The sequence below is a fragment of the Neoarius graeffei genome, chromosome 22, assembly GCF_027579695.1.
Source record: "Neoarius graeffei isolate fNeoGra1 chromosome 22, fNeoGra1.pri, whole genome shotgun sequence".
In the NCBI taxonomy this organism is placed as follows: domain Eukaryota; kingdom Metazoa; phylum Chordata; class Actinopteri; order Siluriformes; family Ariidae; genus Neoarius; species Neoarius graeffei.
Window position 1 is genome coordinate 48,027,911 of NC_083590.1, and position 22,364 is coordinate 48,050,274.

The 22,364-nt window shown below is 42.5% G+C and overlaps 1 protein-coding gene across 2 annotated transcripts in view; it reads right to left on the reverse strand.

Moving 5' to 3' along the window:
* Positions 1-22,364, reverse strand: part of psmd4a (proteasome 26S subunit ubiquitin receptor, non-ATPase 4a) — a 69,560-nt gene that overhangs the window by 45,641 nt on the left and 1,555 nt on the right. For both annotated transcript variants that reach the window (XM_060904886.1, XM_060904887.1), the window contains exon 2: positions 7,005-7,145. In XM_060904886.1, the coding sequence (XP_060760869.1) occupies positions 7,005-7,145 (141 nt within the window). The remainder of the gene's footprint in view (positions 1-7,004; positions 7,146-22,364) is intronic.

Consider the following 22,364-nt stretch of genomic DNA (forward strand, 5'->3'; position numbering starts at 1 on the left):
TCCTGACTGATACCTTTCAACAGTGAGATCCCTTTGCTGCTTTGTAAGCTCTCTGTGAACCTGGCTTTTGCTGGAGGATGCAACTGAGTAAATGTTTGAACTTTATTTGGGGTGACTCAGGGTCATTTTAATTGATGGCAAGTGTGAACCCAAAAAGACCGAAGGCTGTAATTAAATCAAAAAGTGCTTCAACAAAGTATTAAAGGGTGTGCATACTTATGCAACCAGCTTATTGTACGTTTTTTATTTTTCATGTTCTTCCCCCCAACAGATGTTTGTTTTTCAGGTTTACAGGTTATAGGTCACATTAAAGGTGGGAAAAGTTTTGAAATTATTTATTGTGGTCTCGTTTTTTTTTTTTTTACATCAGAAAAACCGATCGTTTTTATATCCACTGTAACTCTTAATTCAGTGAAATGGACAGTTATGCTAGGATCTTGGCACGCCTGCGTGTCACAATGTTCATGAAAATGTGTTTCCGTCCCTAACCTGTCAGAGGTCACATTAATTTTGTGTCAAGTTAGAAAATTTATTCACGTGTCATGAGCCAGTATGCACATGATCTGGTCAAAAGTATGTGAACACCTGGCCATCACACATTTGTGCGCGCTAGGTGAACATCCCGTTCCAGATTTATTCCTTATTTGCCGTCATAATAGCCTCCACTCTTCTGGAAAGGCTTTCCGCTAGATTTTGGGGCGTGGCTGTGGGGATGTGTGTTCATTCAGCCACAATAGCATTCGTGAGACAGATATCGATGTTGAGTGAGGAGGGGTCTGGGGTGTAGCCGGTCTCAATCTAGTTCCAATTCATCCCAAACATGTTCGGGACACTCGAGTTCTTCCACTCCATGTCTTCATGAAGCTCGTTTTGTGTACCAACAAGGTTGGGCCTCTTCATTCCAGTGAAGGGAAATTGTAATCCTCCAGTATACAAAAGACATTACAGGTAGTATGTGCGTTTATCCAGGGTGACGTACAACATACCCAGAGCAGTCTGGGGAGCAGGTGGGGGTTAGGTGCCTTGCTCAAGGGCACTTCAGCCATTCTTGCTGGTCCAGGGAATCAAACCAGCGACCTTTTGGTCCCAAAGCTGCTTTGGACCATGGCTTCCCCATGACAGCCTATGCAACTGTGTGCTTCATGATAGTCGGGTGTCCACAAATGTTTGGCCATACAGCGTGCATATCTAAAGACTTTTTTTTTTTTTTTTTAATACGACAGTCCTGGCAACATGGTGCAGTGGCTGTGAGCAGCGAGTGACTGCTTTGTTTAAATCCAAGGAGAGAAAAAGTACAGAAATACTCAGGTACTCAGGAAGCAGTCTCTAATCAGACAATAGCAATGTTGCTTCTTTTCATTTGATTTTAAAAAGAGCATAAAAACTGTGCAAGCAGAGTAGCATTTTCAGACTGAGGTGATGCCGTGGCATCATTTAAAGGAAAACGTCAGGATTTGTTCATCCGGGCCCCATTTTTCCAATCTCTTTGCGTCCAAATACAGTGGAGATCAAAATTAGAGAAGAATCTATAAATACTTGATTTATTCTGAAATATTGTTAATCTTCATTGCTCAGAATTTGAAGGAATATTAGCTGTGGTTATACCACTGTTGGACTAGCGTGTTTTGTTTTTTTTTTAAATAAAGGCACTTCAAAAAAAACTATTTTGTGTGAAACAGTGATCAAAATTAGAGAACATTAACCATTGTAGCAGAAGAGAAGATTAAAACTAAAAAAAACTTTTAGGGCAACAGGACTCAAAACTTAATCGAGGCCCTTGCTTTGAATCAGGGTTCCCACAGTTTTTCCTTCTTTTTTAATGACTTTTAAGGACCAATTTTCATTTTTTTAAGGACCCAATGACCAAAACTGAATATCACTGGTGTGAAATTGCCTATTGTAACAATCACTTGCTTGTTTTCTTTATGACTCTTAAAGGACTTTTCATGACCAAATCTTGCAACAAGTGCAGCAATTCCTGATAACCAGGAAGTAACCAGGAGGGCTGCCAGATAAATAGGGCGTGTCAAATAATTAAAGGAGAACTGAAGGCAAATTTATCATCAAAATTCTATTTCTCATTTTATTAAATATCGGAATGCTTTTTTGATCGCTATTTTGTCGCTGCTATAGCAAGTTCTGAGTGTTTGAAATATGCTCTGTAACATATCAGTCCATATGTCAAAGCGATGGCCGTAAATGAGATTCGTTGAGACCTGCGCGAGACATCGTAGGACGGAAGTAAAACGTACAGTGGAACCCAAAGTGACCGACGTCTGTGTCCGAAATCGCTCAGTCGTTCACTACTCTCTACTCCCTGTATAAAGAATTACTATATAGAGGAAAAAACGCATTCGGACACTAGTCCGTCGCGCTGGTATTTACGTCATTACTGTCGCACAATTAAAACGTGCCGGATCCGTCGGCTGGTGGGTTTTCAAAATAATAAACACATGCATGCGTTTTTGTAATAAATCCATATTACACTGAGCGTATAATTTCCCACATTAATCAATACAAAGTACCTGCAGCTTTCAGTTCTTTTAAATCAAGGCTGAATACTTTCGTTCTGCTTTGCCGCTGCATTTTATTAAATCAAATTTGAGACTTCTTTCAGCGTAGACAGCACTACAATTAAAATGGCGTCCCCACTATATACAGGGATCCCAGCAGTAATTGAAAAAAATAGAGGAATGTAAGAAACTATCAGCAGGGGTCAAGGAGGCTGCAAGCCCCTTGCGAAACGAAATAATCAATTTATTTCGTTATTTGATTCACTTTTGCAACGACAATGCTAACTGGACACGCCGGATTACAGCGACTACGCTAAGCTAAAGCTAACCGGGACGTTTCCAGATCAGGGCAATGGCTGGGTCGGCTACAAAACGCTTTGGCTCACTCATCCAACTCTAGGGACTGCAGGGACTGACTTAATTTCACCTGGGGGTGGCGTACTCCTTTAACACCAATAACTGAAAGTGTTCTCTAATTTTGATCCGTTCGTTCTTCAAATTTCTCATTTTAAGGTTATTATATTGTGCTCCAGAACATACTGAAATTATGAAATGTGCTCAAAACCCTGCCCTTCTATTCCTGTTAGAATAACTTCAAACATGTATAAGCAGTGACTTTAAAATTTAGCAAATTACAGGTTGTTCTTCAATTTTGATCTCCACTGTATTTGATAAAAATGGGTTCCGCAGCGAGTTAGAACCCTGTAACTGGCAACTGCAAAACGGGTATACGATGTAATCCAATCCTATGGGGCAAACATCGGCGTCAGAGTACACCACTTGTTTTTGCCACTGACAGACTCCTACTGTTGTTATACATTTTAAAAAAGTGTGACACCATGGAAAGGATCCCTACAGAGGCACCCCGATGTCCGTTTACCTCTATAACTCTGACGAGGCTGGAGAAAATGACCGTTTCTACACTCACTGTTTGGCCTTTCTGCTCTTCTGGTCTCTGACGCAGCGCCGGTACTCGATCACCACATGGGGTCGTTTTCTCTCAAAACAAACCTCGCCCGGCAGCACTTATTTTACACCTATATGTGACCCCTCACCGAATCCAGGGACACATGTCGGCCGAAACTAATCCGAGATAATCGCAAAAGAAGCATTTTTTTTCGAAATTTGTGATTTTTGTTTTTTTCCATCATGTGCAAGTTGAGATCTTGAAGAATGCAATCAGTATTTCAGATAATAGATTGTTTTGTTGGAAAAGCATACAGTTTTTGTTGCAAATTGTCTCGTTTTTGTCAGGACTGTAGCCTGCTGGGGGGTGTGGGTAAATTACCATATGGGCCATTCACATGATGATTTAAGTCTTTTGGGTTTTTTTTCCACAAATCAGCTGTATGATGTGAGCTGAGCTCGTGGCTACTTAACTGCATACAGGTGTGTGATTTCACTATGGAATGAGTTACTAAACAGAGCGCAGAGGAGCTGAAACACCGCGAAGCAAACAGACGCACGGTATTTACATCGGAGATCACCATTTCTAGCAAATAAAAACGCAACCTCGTTTTCCAGATTGAATGGAATACTTGAATGATCGGATGATACACGGACCGTTCTAGGACTACATTCCATCGGAGGCATTGGTGTGTGCAAGGCGCCGTTTCTCTTTCTGATGGGGTGAGTTTATTAATCTAAGGCTGTGTGGTTATTTTTGCATGTAACGGAGAGTGTTGTGGTTTGGTTAAGCCTAGGTCACAACCGGACGTACGATTTTTTGGCCGTGTGATTTTTGGCGTTTCCCAAATCGCTGCGTTTTTTTTTTTGTTCACGGAGAAAGACGCGCGTTGGCCGTAAGTTTGTCTTGCAACCTGAAAAAAACGTAAGCGCCCGTAGAGTTTGTTTGACATGACAAAGAACCTCTGCGGCCGGTCTGCGGCTCGAAAATCAGCACATCACACGCGCACTCTTGCGCGTTTCTTGCGTTTTTTGCATGTAGACCGGCTGTAGGAGCACGGTACGGCCGGTTGTGACCGAGGCTTTACATGAAACTAGCGTTGTGTTAGTTGTGTCATCATCGTGCTATCTTTCTTTCTTACGGTGTGAGTAATTTTTCAACCACAAAACGTTAAAGTATACTTTAGGACTTATTTTTGTACTTCATAATTGTGTTGGGCATACTTTGCATGGAAGGAAAATTGACGTGGTGATTTTTGTTTACATGAAAGTAGTATCGTGCTAGCTCGTCGGGGGTAGGGCTTTCCTTAATGTCATGCAGATGAGCACCATTATGTGCCCGCCCTACACCCAGAGTAGCTGAGATGGAAATCTTTGAGGGCGATTTTCTCCCTTTTCTGTTTTAAGAAGTATACACTTTCAAAAGGCCACACATTCTTCAAATATTGTCAGATCTCCACATGGAAGGCATCATTGGAAAGCTTAGAAACTGTACTTTCTGAATCTGTCAATAACTCAAAATGCCCCCGGGCAGACATGTGTCCCTGGATTCTGTTTTCTGACACATATGTTGATAATGGTAATATTTCTCAATCATCAACTGTAAGCTCTTTGAAAATCCATGACGTCGAGTTTGACGTTTCAAAGTCAAAGGTCATGGCGCACACTTATATGTTGACATCTGGCTATCACGAAGCATTTTAAAAAAAGTTACCGCCCTTTGAAAACCCATGACCTTCAGTTTGGCCTTTCAAGGTCACACTCAAAGTGCCACATGAAAGGCCATACGGGAGTTCCTATATGCTCATAACAGTAAGCATCTGTCTATCGGCAACCGTTTTTGAGTCGTCATGGAAAATGTTATTTTGACCGACAACCTTGACTTCCCTGACCTTTAACCCCCAACCGCTATGGAGACTGTCCAGGCTACCCCATCATGCAGCATATGGTTGGAAGCAGAAGTGAAAGACGCACATTTTTGGTTTGAAGTCGAAGAGATGAATTTGAACAAAAAAAAAAGTTATTGCAACAGAAACGATTTTGACCTTTCTGGGGACCTTGACCCGATTTACTCCCGAAATTTAATCTACAGATCATTGCCCACCTACCCTGAACATGTGAAGTCAACTGGTGCAACCGTCTAGACGCTAAATTGTTAACAGACAAACAAACCAACCGCACTGATTACAATACCCCGCCCCGCTGACTCTGCCGCCGACGAGGTAACAAAAGGGATTCCTTTCCATGTTATCAGAGACTCCGGTCATATCATAATCAGCTCTGTATATTCGAGCGTTACTCGAAACAGACTTCACAAATTCCGTGTGAACTCAATCCTGGACGGATTTCAATACTTTTCGTCCCTCGAATCGTCCGATGTGACCACCGGTGCCACGAGGATGGTTTTTTCGGAATTAAATACTGACTTTGTGTCATTCATTCACTGAGAAATCACAGCTCGAAGCCATACTCGGGTTGCTTTTTCTTCTGGAATGAAATCGCCATCGTTGGTGACAAACTGGCAACTAATACACACACTGCAACTCCGCTACAACAAACTCCTTGGGGGACGTCCAAATAGTTCGTTCTACCGAAAAGTCCGTAATACTGAAACGGACCCGCTTGCTATAAATAAGTCATGCTCACTGCATCTTCTTTCTATTCAGCCCATCGTGTCGATTGCAGTTATGGACAAAGCTGAAATCGAATTTTTCGGGATACCGTATTCTTTCGACAAATTCGTCCAGGATTTGGAGCTCGTCTTCGACGGTGTCGCGTCTGCATGTGCGCAGTGCCACACCTCGAACTGCTACTCGCATGTGCCCATGCAGCACCATTAGGACCAATTACCATGCACCTGTTCCGGATTACAGTGCAATCACAGCGCGCTCATAAAGCCTCTCATTACACGCAGACTTTGTGAAGTATATACACACGCTGTACCGTGTCTCATCATACCAAGCCTTTTGTAGCACCGTGTCGATATCCTGGTTCCGACTCTGTTTTATATTTGGGATTTCGCCCTTTGTCTCCGCTCCCTGTGCCTCGCTCGATCGTCGCCTGGTTCTCGATTCTGATCACTCATTTGGATCCGTTTGCCAGCGGGGTTTTTTAAATAAAACTCTTCCGGTGATTACATCCGTCTATCGCCTCGCCTGCATTTTGTGACAGACGCAGAGCTTCTGACATTTACGAGTTGCCATGACAACAATGCTTATTGAGTAAAGACTCGTAAAACTGCTTTTAGCTTGTAACAGAAAGTCGTTTCAAGGATTTTAAGTCAATGATCGCTGCTCTCTATAATTGCTAGTGAGTGATCGACACCTAAGCGAGGCGAGTTAAGCCCTTGTTTTATGACGTTAAGACGTATTGTTAGCTCGACTGTGGACTTGATTACTTGTTGCTCGTCTCTGGGGGGAAGAGGAGCACACGGCTTAGTGAAGACTCCGACTCATTGTCATCAAAGGCAGGGGACACAGACTTGGTTCGTTACATGCGAAAGTTCGTAGTACAAGACATCGTTATAACAGGGTTGCAGTGTATTAGGATATGAATCAATCAATTCCAGCTTCTTTACACACTCACTTGGCCATCGTGATGAGCCCAACATTGTTTTCCGGATTGCTGCGTGTCTTTGAGTGACAAACAATATTGACCGCGTCCTGCTGTGCCTGTAGTCGGGTGGGCAGGAAGTCACCATTCCTCATGTACTCGCTGTTGTCTACACTGGAAAGTAAAATAAACAAAGTGAGTGAATATAGAGTGTGTACAACGCTTGGACAACAAAAGGCATGCATTCCGTTAAAACTGACGAAGCAGAAACAAAACGAAAGATTGTAAGATACAAGTGTGTCCTTATTCTTTATACACCTTATAGATATAAAAAGGCAGAAATCGTACAAGCTGCATTTTTTTTAATCAAGTGAGCTGCAAGTCTGAATCACAAGGTTCATCCATGAACTCTGATGTTGATTTGATCGAGCCCGCAAAACACGCTATAAAAAGTTAAACGATATTACAGTGCTTTGGTGATGTTCATTTTAAAAACATTAAAAAAGCTCAACAGTTAAGCATGTAAAGGTTTAAAGGTTATAATGATTGAACGTTAAAAACTTACAAATTATTATTAAAACGTTCAAAAGTGTAAAAATTTTAACGTTTAAATGTTAAAACATTGGCATGCTAATCCCAGTTTATTGCCAAGTGGTTGCTACGGTGTTGCTAGGTGATGGCCACAATATTCCAGTTAGTTGTTCGGGTGTTGCCCGATTTCCCATGTACTACGTAACGATCGTGTTTGTCATCTGTCGCTCCTATAGTTTGGCCTGCATGACCTTGTATACGGTTGCTACGTGGCAACCGTCAGTCCAATCTTTCCCAAAAATATAAGCACCCATTTCCATATGGGCTCTACGTCTCTTACCCCTTTTCCACCAAATCAGTTCCAGGGCTGGTTCGGGGCTGGTGCTGGTTCACAATTCGTTCAACTTGCGAGCCAGCTGAGAACCAGTTTGCTTTTCCATAGCTCGCGGTGCTAAGGGAAGCCACGTCATTACGTCGCTGTATACGTCAGTTACGTCGTTGTATACGTCAGTTACGCTGCTACGTTTGCATAAACCTTGGCGCGAATATCAAAGCAAAAACAACACGGAAGAAGCAGCAGCAACAACAACAGTAATAATAATAATGGATGACTTCGCGTTTGTACAGCTGCTGCTTCTCACCGCTTAAAAATGGCGATCTTTTGCGGTCTTGTTATTGTTGTTGGTCTTAACAACTCCGCCCCCCTGCTGACGTAAGCGGTTCTTTCCTCTGGCCCAGCAGAGAGTTGGTGTTAGCCTGGAACCGGTTTTTCTGGCCCCAGAGCCAGTTCTTTGTCAGTGGAAACAGAAAACCCGGTTCCAAACTAAGCACCGACCCCGAACCAGCCCTGGAACTGCTTTGGTGGAAAAGGGGCATGTGAGATCCATGACCCGTGAAAACGGCACAGATTTCCAAACAGAATAAGATGAAGATTATGAAGAATGGTATGCTGCTGCTGTCAAGAAAACATGATAAAATTTTTAATTAACAACCTATGCCTAGGGCTTTCTCCCTCTTTTTTTTTTTGGTTTATTAGATACCTGATCCAAGTGAGAGGAATGATTTCATTTCTTTTGACAACACTTATTAAAAAAAAAACGTGCCATAATCTTAACAAGGTGACAATTTAAAAAAAAAATAAAGTGCTTTAAGTGACATGGCTTTATAATCGTGAGCTGTGATGGATTCATAAACTTGTTTACTTAACAATACCAGCTTCCCAGACTTCTCTTGCAACTGAAAACGCATCAATCAATCAATCCCTGGTGAAAAACCTCACAGGATCTTTAAGGATCCATGAGGATTGTCAAAGACCTGCCAAAGATCCTTCAAGATAAGAAATCTTTATAGGACCCTTAAAGGATCTTAGAAAGATCTTCATGGACCTTTGAAATTCTTGACAAGATCTACAAGAATCTTAAAAATTCCAAACAAAATTCTTTACTGATGCCATCATAACAACATGAACACACGTTATGCTTGGAATGGAACATGGTTTTTAAGATTCTTGTTGATCTTGTCAAGAATGTCAAAAGATCCTTGAAGATCTTGGCAAGAACGTTGAAGATCTTGATAAGAATTCTAAAGATCCTTGAAGACCTTGGCAAGAAGTTAAAAGATCTTTGTAGATCCTTGAAAATCTTTAGAGGATCTTGGTTGAGATCCTCAAACACCCTCACAGAGAACTTTACAGATCCTTGAAAGATTTTCACCAGGGATCAATAAATCCCTGGAAACAAACAAACAAAAACCTTTCACTTAGTCCCGAACAATTAAACGGCAAGGCCAATTCATTGCCTCTGCTATATACTCAAGGCATTTGGGTTTGAGATCAAAAGATGAAGGAGATGTGAGATCATGGACAAGAATCTCAGATTTTGTTTACTGATATTTACATCTGTATGTCTAGTCTTGGTTTGAGCCCTGGGTTTTGCCTGTGAAGACTGGACTTGCTGTTAAAAAGGATCAACCAACATGAAGGCCAGAGAGCTGTCTATGGCTACGTTCACACTGCAGGCTGAAGTGACTCAAATCCGATCTTTTCGCCCATATGTGACCTGTATCCGATCTTTTATTGACAATATGAACGACAGATCCGATTTTTTCAAATCCGACCCAGGCCGTTTGGATATGTGGTCCTAATTCCGATTCCTATCCGCTCTTTTCATATGCGACTTCAGTCTGAACCGCCAGGTCGCATTCATCCGACTTACACGTCATCAACAAGCCACAAACGTCACTATTCTGCGCTGAAGTAGGCGGCGGGTCTCTCAAAAAAGTTACAACAACATGGCGCATAATCACGGGCGCAGATAGAGGGTGGGACGAGTCATATTTAAATTCACCTCGTTCGGTCCCCCCCACTTATAGGGAGGAAAAAACGTCTATGCTGTCTTTCTTTGCATAAGGCAAACCTCACGGAAAAATCAAAAGACTAATTACCATTCGGTTTATTGAGGTGCACAGCAGTGTATACATAGTTGCAACAACTCACATAAAACAAAACAAAGACTGATATTCGGTTGGTTGAGCTGCGCAGACTGCACAGGTTGCGAGCTCGAGCTTGGTTGCTATGGTTACTAACAACAAGTTTGACAGGCATATCGGGGTTGGGGTTGGTTTGCTGGCAGCTTTGTCCCCCCCAGTTTTTTGTCCCCCCCAGTTCAAAAAACGTATCTGCGCCCCTGCGCATGACATCAATGCGAGGGACGCTTCGGGCTGTGAAGGATCTGAATCTTCTCAATGGAAGGACGCAGAGGTTAGGGAGCTGATTTCCATTTGGGGGGATGCAGCTATTCAAGCTAGATTGGATGAGTCATACCGCAACCGGGCGGTTTTACTTCTGTAAACACTGGCCATGCTCACTGCGTGTGACGTCGTCGTATCCTGCAATGCGCATGCGGAACACTTAGGTCGCTTTTCGTTCATACTGAGGATCACATACAAGTCGCATATATTTGTTAATGTGAACGACCTCACAAAAAAAATCGGATTTCACAAAAAAATCGGAATTGAGCATTAAGCCTTGCAGTGTGAACGTAGCGTATAGGTGCTTTCGGACCAAACAGTTCTCAGGACTTCTTGAGAGGAACCCAAGAACTACATACTTTCAAGGGCTTTATTTCTGTTTGCATTCGCACCACCAATAGGAATGCTCAAGTGATGCAAGCTGGCTTGCTAGCGTGACGTTAGCAAGAAATGCGAGCGAAGGTTTTTAGATTTCGCTCAGACGCATCAAAATCACATCGTTTAACCTCCATCAAATATACACTCAATAAAACCTGGACTTCACTGTCAGGCCATTTGTGATTTTTTTTCACCTTTATTTAACACTCACATTAAGAGCTGTTGTTTACATGGCTAACGTTTTACACGGATTTTTTAAAAATGGTGGTTGCCAGTGCTGCATTGGCTGATGTTTGACCAATCAACATACCACTTACATCTGAACCAGTCACTGTACACTTATGGCCCTTTTCCACTACCCTTTTTCAGCTCACTTCAGCCCGACACGGCTCGCGTTTCGACTACCTCAGAGCAGCATGACTCAGCTCGCTTCAGCCCTACTCAGCACCCAAAACTCGCACCGTTTTGGAGTAGGGCTGAAGTGAGCCAAACCGAGCCGAGTGGGGCTAGGGGCGCGAGGAGACACTCCCCTGTGCACTGATTGGTGAGGAGGAGTGTCCTCGCATGCCCACACACGCCCCGTGAGCACGCTGGGATCTGTAAACACCGTAAACCCGGAAGAAGAAGAATTACGAATTATGAGAATTTCTGAAGCCTTATGCGCCTCGCCTCATCTATACGCTCTTGCCAGTATCTGTTGGCGTTGTCGGTGACAACAAGCCACAGCACCAATACCAGCAACACTAACGACTCCATGTCCTCCATGTTTATTGTTTACTATCCGGGTCGTGAGACTACCGCTTAAAAGGTCACTGATGTCACTGTTTGCGCCGCCTAACGACATCACGTGACATCCACCCACTTTCGCTAACTCCACCCAATGTGTCCACCCACTTCCAGCCAGCACGGTTCAGCGCGGTTGTAGTCGAAATGCAACTCCAACAGCCCCACTCAGCCCAACTCAGCACGGCACGGCTCAGCCGCGTTGGTAGTGGAAAAGCGGCATTACAGTACATCACTCATGGTTCTTCATGTGCTGAGAGAGTACCTACCCAGAAGTAGGAGCTAAAAAAATATATATATATCCCTCAAAATGGCATTCTAAGAACTAGGATGTCAGTTCCTGCAATCCAGGCACGCAAAAAAATGAGGAATTTCCTCCATCAATTCAAACAAGAGTGCTCCGAGAGCACAATATCCCCCGCTGGCAACTCAGCCATAACTCTGGTAAAATGCGACTGAATTGAACGAAATTGCAATGTGTGTATTACTGAGATATAACAAAGAATCCTGTCAAGTTTTGTGAAATTCCTCCAAAAATTGTGAGAGGAGTTGATTTCAGAAGGCGAGTACCCTTCCCAGGATGGATATCGCCACGACATAATCCCCCTGAGGGCCTTTCGGCCAGCGGGCGATAAAAATCATGAAGGAAGTCGATTTCAGAAAGCAAGCACACCTTGGTGAAATTACCAAAGTACAAATTTGTTAATAATCAAGGGCATAACTGCGGGAAAATGTGCCCAAATTAAATTAAATTTCAATCTGTGTATTACCGTCATATAACAAGGCCTTTTGTCAAGCTTCGAGAAATTCGTCCAAAAATTGTGAGAGGAGTTGATGTCAGAAAACGAGCACACCTTCATGAAACTGTCAAAGTACAAGGCTGTTAATCAAGGGCTATAACTCTGGGAAAATGCGACCAAACTGAACAAAATTACAATATGCATATTACCTACATATAACAATGCCTTTTGCCAAGTTTGGTGAAATTCCTCCAAAAATTGTGAGAGGAGTTGATTTCAGAAGGTGAGTAGCCTTGCCAGGATGGACGGACGGACGCCCATCACCACGACATAATCCCCCTTCGGGCCTTTCGGCCAGTGGGGGATAAAAACGATGAAAAAGTTCCTCCAAAAACACCTTATGAGAGAAAAGCAAGCCAGCCATTTTGAAGGTGTGAAAAAAAGAAAAATTGATCAGAGCCATTGCACAAGCACTGGGCCGAGCCAATCCAACAATCTTGGAATGGCCTGAAAAAGAAAGGAACCACTGGTGTACCAACAACCAGACATCGAACAGGTCAGCCAGGGAAAACAAGTCGAGTTGATGACAGACTGTTGGAGGTATAAAGAAAAACCCTAAAAATGATAGTCAGTGACCTCAGCACCAACCTTCATAGGGCAGGGGAGAAGGTATCACCATCCACAGTTGGTGGAGGACTTTGAGAGCAGAAACGTACAAGATGCAGTAAGAATCGGATGGCCAGACTGAAATTCACAAAGAAATACAGAGATAAGCCTCAAAAGTTCTGAAACCAACCTCAACCGAAGTGATGGAAAGGACAAAGTGTAGAGAAAGAAAGGATCTGCTCATGATCCAAAACCTACAGAACAAACTCATCAGTCAAGCACGGTGGACAGAGTATCATGGCTTGGGCTTGCGTGGCTGCTTCTGGAACGGCTCACTAATCTTTACTGATGTAACTCATCATGGTAGCGGCAGAATGATTTCAGAAGTCTGTAGGGACATTCTGTCTGACAATTTACAGAGAAATGCATCCAATATCACTGGGAGGATCTTCATCACGCAGCAAGACAATGATCCGCAACACACACCGACACAACAAAGGACTTCGTCAAAGGAAACAGTGGAAGGTTTTAGACTGGACAAGGTCAATCCCCAGGCCTTAACCGGAGTGAGGAGCATTTTATCTCCTGAAGAAGAGACTGAAGGAAGAAACCCTCACAAAGCAATCAACAACTGGAAAAGCATCACAAAAGAAAAACGCTTGATGTTAGTTGGTCACCAGCATTTATATACGTAAAGTCTACCTGTTCTGATACTTTTGCTCACTTAAAGAAAAAGCACCAAAAAAAATTGGGTGGTCTGCCACCAAAGGGGCCATACTGCAAGCTGTTTAATATCTAGATGCAAATATCAGGAAACAAAAGCTGAAATTCTGATCCATCGTCTCCTAGATCCCAAACACAAATGTCTTCATCATACAGCACAAAACAAAAGGATTGGCTGCCTTGCTGTTCCAATACTTTTGGAGGGGACTGTGGGCGATAACAGGAACTCGCTGGTCTTGCTAACGTTCCAGAACAATAAACCGTTAAAAAGCCTGATGTGTCATTCATTAGTAAATAAAAGTAATCGTTGGCAAAATCACTGAGGTATATGCAGAACACCACCATAAGAAAATTAACTCGATACCTTCTGACCAATAAGATTTGGTGTAAAGCACCAACTGAATTTTGTTATTCTTTCGATTACGTTCATTATGTCTTATATTAAATATAGTTAGTTTTTTTTTTCTTTTTTATCAGACATCTAATTTATTGGGTTTGTTTACCTGACATGTTTCGACGTACAACTTCCGTCTTCCTCAGAGTGTCACCGGATGTTAATTGGTGACGCATCTTTTATCAGCTGCTGTTTCTGAAGGCGTGGCCTTCCTGTCTGGTTTGACAGGTCGGTCACGCCTTCTACTGTCTGTTTGTCCCCTGCAAGATGGCACGCCAGGTCTCCCACACCTGGAGTGCCATCTTGCAGGGGACAAACAGACAGTAGAAGGCGTGACCGACCTGTCAAACCAGACAGGAAGGCCACGCCTTCAGAAACAGCAGCTGATAAAAGATGCGTCACCAATTAACATCCGGTGACACTCTGAGGAAGACGGAAGTTGTACGTCGAAACATGTCAGGTAAACAAACCCAATAAATTAGATGTCTGATAAAAAAGAAAAAAAAAACTAACTATATTTAATATAAGACATAATGAACGTAATCGAAAGATTAAGAATTAGTTACGGAGACGAAAGCATCAAGGAGTTTCGCCGCCTAGAGCGATTGACACGGAAACGGGCACGCTACAGGAATCACCTGAGATTCAATCTGCGCTGCCGGGATGAGGAAGTCGTACCGGCCAGCCTGAACATCAAGAACCCGATTCCAACCAGAAACGCGGAAAAGATGATCAGGAAAGTGCGGATGACTCTGGTAAAAGAACGGATACGGTGCACAACGGATAAACTAAATAATATCAACAGCGAACTACACAGAGAGACGGAAACTTTCAAACGCCGGTTTCCCCAAAACAAGGAAATGGAAATGGCAATACACGGACACTTGGCAGACGTACACGAACAGGAATTCACAGAGACAAAAACCCGACAAATACGAAAACTGGACAAACTCATCGCACAGAAAAAGAAGGCAGAACCGGAGCACGCACACATCAACGACAAATGGATTTACAACATATCAAGGTACAAACTCTCACAAGCAGAACGCAGTATACTAGCAAAAGGACTCAACTACGCTGTCACACCGAACAACATACCACACGACGAATTCATTCTGGCAACTGAATTAGCATGTGAGAAAATACAGGATCAGGGACAAAAAGCAGCACTAAGAAACGCAATAGCTGGTATATTGAAAACGGCCAAACCACCACCCAGTAACATCACAAAACAGGAAGCCAAAGCCATGAGAACGTTAGCAAAAAATAAAGACATCACAATCCTCCCAGCAGATAAAGGCAGAACAACAGTTATTATGGACACTGATGAATATGAACGAAAAATGAATGAATTACTCAGCGACAACGCATTTGAAATATTAAAAAAAGACCCAACAGAAGACAAGAAAAAGAAACTTAAAGCACTACTAAAACCACTACTCAATGAAAACAAAATAGATAAGCAGGATTACAATCACTTAGTACCCACAGCCAATGTCATCCCCAGGATTTACGGCACACCAAAAATACATAAACCAGGAACACCATTACGCCCCATAGTAGATAGCATTGGTTCAGTCACATACAACTTATCAAAAGCACTCACCGAAATAATTAAACCATTACTAGGACTCACAGACCAACACTGCAAAAACTCAAAACATCTGGCAGAAGAACTAAAAAACATCAAAATGCAGCAAGATGAAGTTTTCATTTCACATGATGTCATATCTCTTTTCACCAGAACACCCACGGAAGCCACCATACAGATAGTACAAGACAAATTAAAAACAGACAGGACGCTCAAGAAACGTACAAACCTCACCGTACAAGACATCACTCAGCTTCTTCAATTCATCGCCACATCCACATACTTTCAGTTCAGGAATACAATCTACAGACAGAAGGAAGGTTTTGCCATGGGAGACCCACTATCAGCCATCATGTGCGGTTTTTTCATGGAGGATCTGGAGCAAAAAGCACTCACCACAATACCAGCGGAATACAGACCAACACTCTGGAAACGGTATGTGGACGACATATTGGAAAAAGTAAAGAGGGGACACACTCAACAACTCACCGACCATCTTAACACCATAGACAATACTGGCAATATAAAATTCACACATGAAGAAGAAACGGAGCAGTCAATAGCATTTTTGGATTTAAAAATACAACACACAGAAGATGGGGATATCAAAATAAAAGTACACAGAAAACCCACACACACCGACCAATATTTAAACTGGACTTCCGAACACCCCATAATGCACAAAATATCCGTAGTTAGAACATTACATGAACGCACAGCAATAATTACAGATCCACAGGACAAAGAACAGGAGGAACAACATATACAACACGCACTGAAAGCATGTCAATATCCACAATGGGCAATATCCAAAGGGGCGGAACAGGTTAAAAACAACAAAACACAAAAGAAAGAGAAAAAACAAACTAACAAACAAGAACACAGGGGAGTAGTTACATTACCATACATCAGGGGAATAACTGAACGCATTCAAAGAGTAATGAGGAAACACAATGTTAACACACCTGTCAAACCACACACAACACTCCGTCAGATCCTGGTGCATCCCAAAGACAGAATACATCCGGACAACAGATGCAACACCATATATGAGATTCCATGTAAATTATGCAATAAAACTTATATTGGGGAGACAGGAAGGAGTTTCAACACAAGAAAACATGAACATAAGAAAGAGTGCGAAAAGGAGACAGCTACAAGACAAACCCGAACAATAAAAGAAAAGGCACAACAGGAAAATTATAAGTCAGCTATAACAGATCACTGTAAAAGGGAAAATCACATTATGGACTGGGGGAATGCCAGAGTCATCCGCACAGAAGATAACAAACATCAGCGCTGGATCAGGGAGGCCATGGAGATCCGTAAGCGAAGCCCGAGGACCATCAACCGGGATGAGGGAGCATACATGCTCTCCCACACCTGGAGTGCCATCTTGCAGGGGACAAACAGACAGTAGAAGGCGTGACCGACCTGTCAAACCAGACAGGAAGGCCACGCCTTCAGAAACAGCAGCTGATAAAAGATGCGTCACCAATTAACATCCGGTGACACTCTGAGGAAGACGGAAGTTGTACGTCGAAACATGTCAGGTAAACAAACCCAATAAATTAGATGTCTGATAAAAAAGAAAAAAAAAACTAACTATATTTAATATAAGACATAATGAACGTAATCGAAAGATTAAGAATTAGTTACGGAGACGAAAGCATCAAGGAGTTTCGCCGCCTAGAGCGATTGACACGGAAACGGGCACGCTACAGGAATCACCTGAGATTCAATCTGCGCTGCCGGGATGAGGAAGTCGTACCGGCCAGCCTGAACATCAAGAACCCGATTCCAACCAGAAACGCGGAAAAGATGATCAGGAAAGTGCGGATGACTCTGGTAAAAGAACGGATACGGTGCACAACGGATAAACTAAATAATATCAACAGCGAACTACACAGAGAGACGGAAACTTTCAAACGCCGGTTTCCCCAAAACAAGGAAATGGAAATGGCAATACACGGACACTTGGCAGACGTACACGAACAGGAATTCACAGAGACAAAAACCCGACAAATACGAAAACTGGACAAACTCATCGCACAGAAAAAGAAGGCAGAACCGGAGCACGCACACATCAACGACAAATGGATTTACAACATATCAAGGTACAAACTCTCACAAGCAGAACGCAGTATACTAGCAAAAGGACTCAACTACGCTGTCACACCGAACAACATACCACACGACGAATTCATTCTGGCAACTGAATTAGCATGTGAGAAAATACAGGATCAGGGACAAAAAGCAGCACTAAGAAACGCAATAGCTGGTATATTGAAAACGGCCAAACCACCACCCAGTAACATCACAAAACAGGAAGCCAAAGCCATGAGAACGTTAGCAAAAAATAAAGACATCACAATCCTCCCAGCAGATAAAGGCAGAACAACAGTTATTATGGACACTGATGAATATGAACGAAAAATGAATGAATTACTCAGCGACAACGCATTTGAAATATTAAAAAAAGACCCAACAGAAGACAAGAAAAAGAAACTTAAAGCACTACTAAAACCACTACTCAATGAAAACAAAATAGATAAGCAGGATTACAATCACTTAGTACCCACAGCCAATGTCATCCCCAGGATTTACGGCACACCAAAAATACATAAACCAGGAACACCATTACGCCCCATAGTAGATAGCATTGGTTCAGTCACATACAACTTATCAAAAGCACTCACCGAAATAATTAAACCATTACTAGGACTCACAGACCAACACTGCAAAAACTCAAAACATCTGGCAGAAGAACTAAAAAACATCAAAATGCAGCAAGATGAAGTTTTCATTTCACATGATGTCATATCTCTTTTCACCAGAACACCCACGGAAGCCACCATACAGATAGTACAAGACAAATTAAAAACAGACAGGACGCTCAAGAAACGTACAAACCTCACCGTACAAGACATCACTCAGCTTCTTCAATTCATCGCCACATCCACATACTTTCAGTTCAGGAATACAATCTACAGACAGAAGGAAGGTTTTGCCATGGGAGACCCACTATCAGCCATCATGTGCGGTTTTTTCATGGAGGATCTGGAGCAAAAAGCACTCACCACAATACCAGCGGAATACAGACCAACACTCTGGAAACGGTATGTGGACGACATATTGGAAAAAGTAAAGAGGGGACACACTCAACAACTCACCGACCATCTTAACACCATAGACAATACTGGCAATATAAAATTCACACATGAAGAAGAAACGGAGCAGTCAATAGCATTTTTGGATTTAAAAATACAACACACAGAAGATGGGGATATCAAAATAAAAGTACACAGAAAACCCACACACACCGACCAATATTTAAACTGGACTTCCGAACACCCCATAATGCACAAAATATCCGTAGTTAGAACATTACATGAACGCACAGCAATAATTACAGATCCACAGGACAAAGAACAGGAGGAACAACATATACAACACGCACTGAAAGCATGTCAATATCCACAATGGGCAATATCCAAAGGGGCGGAACAGGTTAAAAACAACAAAACACAAAAGAAAGAGAAAAAACAAACTAACAAACAAGAACACAGGGGAGTAGTTACATTACCATACATCAGGGGAATAACTGAACGCATTCAAAGAGTAATGAGGAAACACAATGTTAACACACCTGTCAAACCACACACAACACTCCGTCAGATCCTGGTGCATCCCAAAGACAGAATACATCCGGACAACAGATGCAACACCATATATGAGATTCCATGTAAATTATGCAATAAAACTTATATTGGGGAGACAGGAAGGAGTTTCAACACAAGAAAACATGAACATAAGAAAGAGTGCGAAAAGGAGACAGCTACAAGACAAACCCGAACAATAAAAGAAAAGGCACAACAGGAAAATTATAAGTCAGCTATAACAGATCACTGTAAAAGGGAAAATCACATTATGGACTGGGGGAATGCCAGAGTCATCCGCACAGAAGATAACAAACATCAGCGCTGGATCAGGGAGGCCATGGAGATCCGTAAGCGAAGCCCGAGGACCATCAACCGGGATGAGGGAGCATACATGCTCTCCCACACCTGGAGTGCCATCTTGCAGGGGACAAACAGACAGTAGAAGGCGTGACCGACCTGTCAAACCAGACAGGAAGGCCACGCCTTCAGAAACAGCAGCTGATAAAAGATGCGTCACCAATTAACATCCGGTGACACTCTGAGGAAGACGGAAGTTGTACGTCGAAACATGTCAGGTAAACAAACCCAATAAATTAGATGTCTGATAAAAAAGAAAAAAAAAAAACTAACTGAATTTTGTTATTGTTTTACTCCGAGACACAGGTGAAAAGCTTTCAGGGGTCTTCAAGGATCCGTAAAGTTCTTTGTGAGGGTCTTTGAGGATCTCAACAAAGATCCTCAAAAGATCTTCAAGGACCTGCAAAGGTCTTTTAACTTCTTGCCAAGATCTTCAAGGATCTACAAGAATCTTCAAAGTTATTTTCAAGATTTTCAAGGATCTACAAAGGTCTTTTAACTTCTTGCCAAGGTCTTCAAGGATCTACAATAACTTTCAAAGTTCTTTTCAAGGTCTTCAAGGATCTTTAGAATTCTTGCTAAGATCTTCAAGGATCTTTGAAATTCTTGACAAGATCTACAAGACTCAAACAAAATGACCAACTTGATACAGTGTCAATAATAACTGGTCCATTACGACCTACAACAAATTAGACAGTCCATAATTATCGACACCTTTTCAGATTTACCAATAAAAAAACATTTTTACAAAAGGTGCGTTTCAGTTACAACAGTTATTATTGGTTAATCAATCAACCGGAAGACCCGCCTCGCCCTTGTCGTCTGATGACAGCTTGTTACCGGAGATGGAATTGTTTTTAGCACGATCAGCAATTTGATGAAAACCCGGACGTTATCATCGCAGGTAAGCATGGTGGAAAGATCATGGACATGTTTTTACTGATCAAATTCACCGATATTTCCTGATATCCTTGTCGAAACCTACTCTGTTTCTTACTCCTTCATTTGTCAGTCGCCATTTTGTATCTAAACGCGCATTTGAGAAGTCACATCCACGTGAAGTGTCGATAATAGTGATCACTTTCACCGGTGTCCACCATTAGACACCCTGTGGAATTAAGTGACATTTACAACTGTTATGGATCGATGGGGGCGGCACGGTGGTGTAGTGGTTAGCACTGTCACCTCAAAGCAAGAAGGTCCTGAGTTCGAGCCCAGCGACCGACAGGGGCCTTTCTGTGTGGAGTTTGCATGCTGTCCGCGTGGGTTTCCTCCGGGTGCTCCGGTTTCCCCCACAGTCCAAAGACATGCAGGTTAGGTTAACTGGTGACTCTGAATTGACCGTAGGTGTGAATGTGAGTGTGAATGGTTGTCTGTGTCTATGTGTCAGCCCTGTGATGACCTGGCGACTTGTCCAGGGTGTACCCCGCCTTTCGCCTGTAGTCAGCTGGGATAGGCTCCAGCTTGCCTGCGACCCTGTAGAACAGGATAAGCGACTACAGATAATGGATGGATGGATGAATCGATGAGAGGAAAACACCATTCGCCAACAATCTGCCAGGCAAAGGATGGTTTTCCCCATTTCGCAAGCGGCATCCAGAGATAACAGAACGGGTTCCGCAACTTCTTGAGCGAGAATGAGCCTCCAGGGTTCAGGGTTGGTACAAGGGCTTTAATTCATTTGTAGAGAAGTTGGTACTGGATTTTCAGAATCTTATTAACAACCCCAGGTGCATTTTCAAGTTTCAACGCAGACGAGACAGGATTTCCCCTTTACGTTACAAGTAACCGGGTGTTGACATCTGTACCAAGTTGTGTCCAACACAAAGTGTCAAAACACAAATTTAACCATCTTCCCTGGGTGGAGATTCAGGAATATAGGTTTATCGAATTTCCCAGAAGCCACTTAGAACATCCTTAAAAAAAAAATCAGTTTCCTGTCCACCAGGTGAGCAAAAAAATTTTCAGTCGGGAGGGAGGGATTTTTTTTTTTTGATGGATGGATAAGAAATCGCAATGCTGTGTTTGCTTTTTCTTTCAAGTACTTTTTTATTACAAAAGCAGACACATTTAATAAAATATGACGGTTTAATCAACTGAAACTTGTACAAAAACTTTAAGTTAGCATTTTAAATGCTGACTGCAACATTTGCAAAACTTTTACAAAGGTACTTAAAATGTCCGACACACGGACTTTTTGTAGTTCTAAATCGAGCGTTAGGCCGAGTTCGGATGAAATTACACTATTAAAATGATCACTGAATGATTTGTTTTTCTGAATCTTTACTATTTTGTTGTTCTCTAGAATACCATTTTGCGATTTCACACTTAAGCAAATGTTTGAAAACTCCGGATCTCCTTCCTTCATGGTGGCTGCCATTTTTTTGTGCCGCACGGCGCATGCGCAGAGCTGATTCAGTTCAGAGTGCGCGCGCACTCGGCGGAGGCAGTAGTGTGTCGGGGCCGTCGGCGGGAACAGAAGCAGAGATGACGCTTATTTTGTCTCCGGTAAACCAGTCTTCTCTCGTTCAATTACATGCTGGCATCAAAAGACACCGTTGGTTGTAAATGAACCCAAACTGAGTGGTTGGAGTGTATTTTCATACACAAATGGAGAAATGTTCGCCGAGTGTGTAATTGTGTAGCCGCCACTGCAGACCGTTGTCGTTGTTAATTCATAGCATGCTCAGCTGCGTGAATGTGTCATGCACCGAAAATAAGAGATTTACAAGCCAGGAACGCCTCATGATGCAATACGCAAGAAAAGAAAGAAGATTTACTGCCATTTTACTTTGTATTTGAGTAAAGTGAATAAATAAATGGTCTGTGGAAAATACATTTAATCCTGGGAACTGCATGCACGGGAGTTTATTTTGTGTT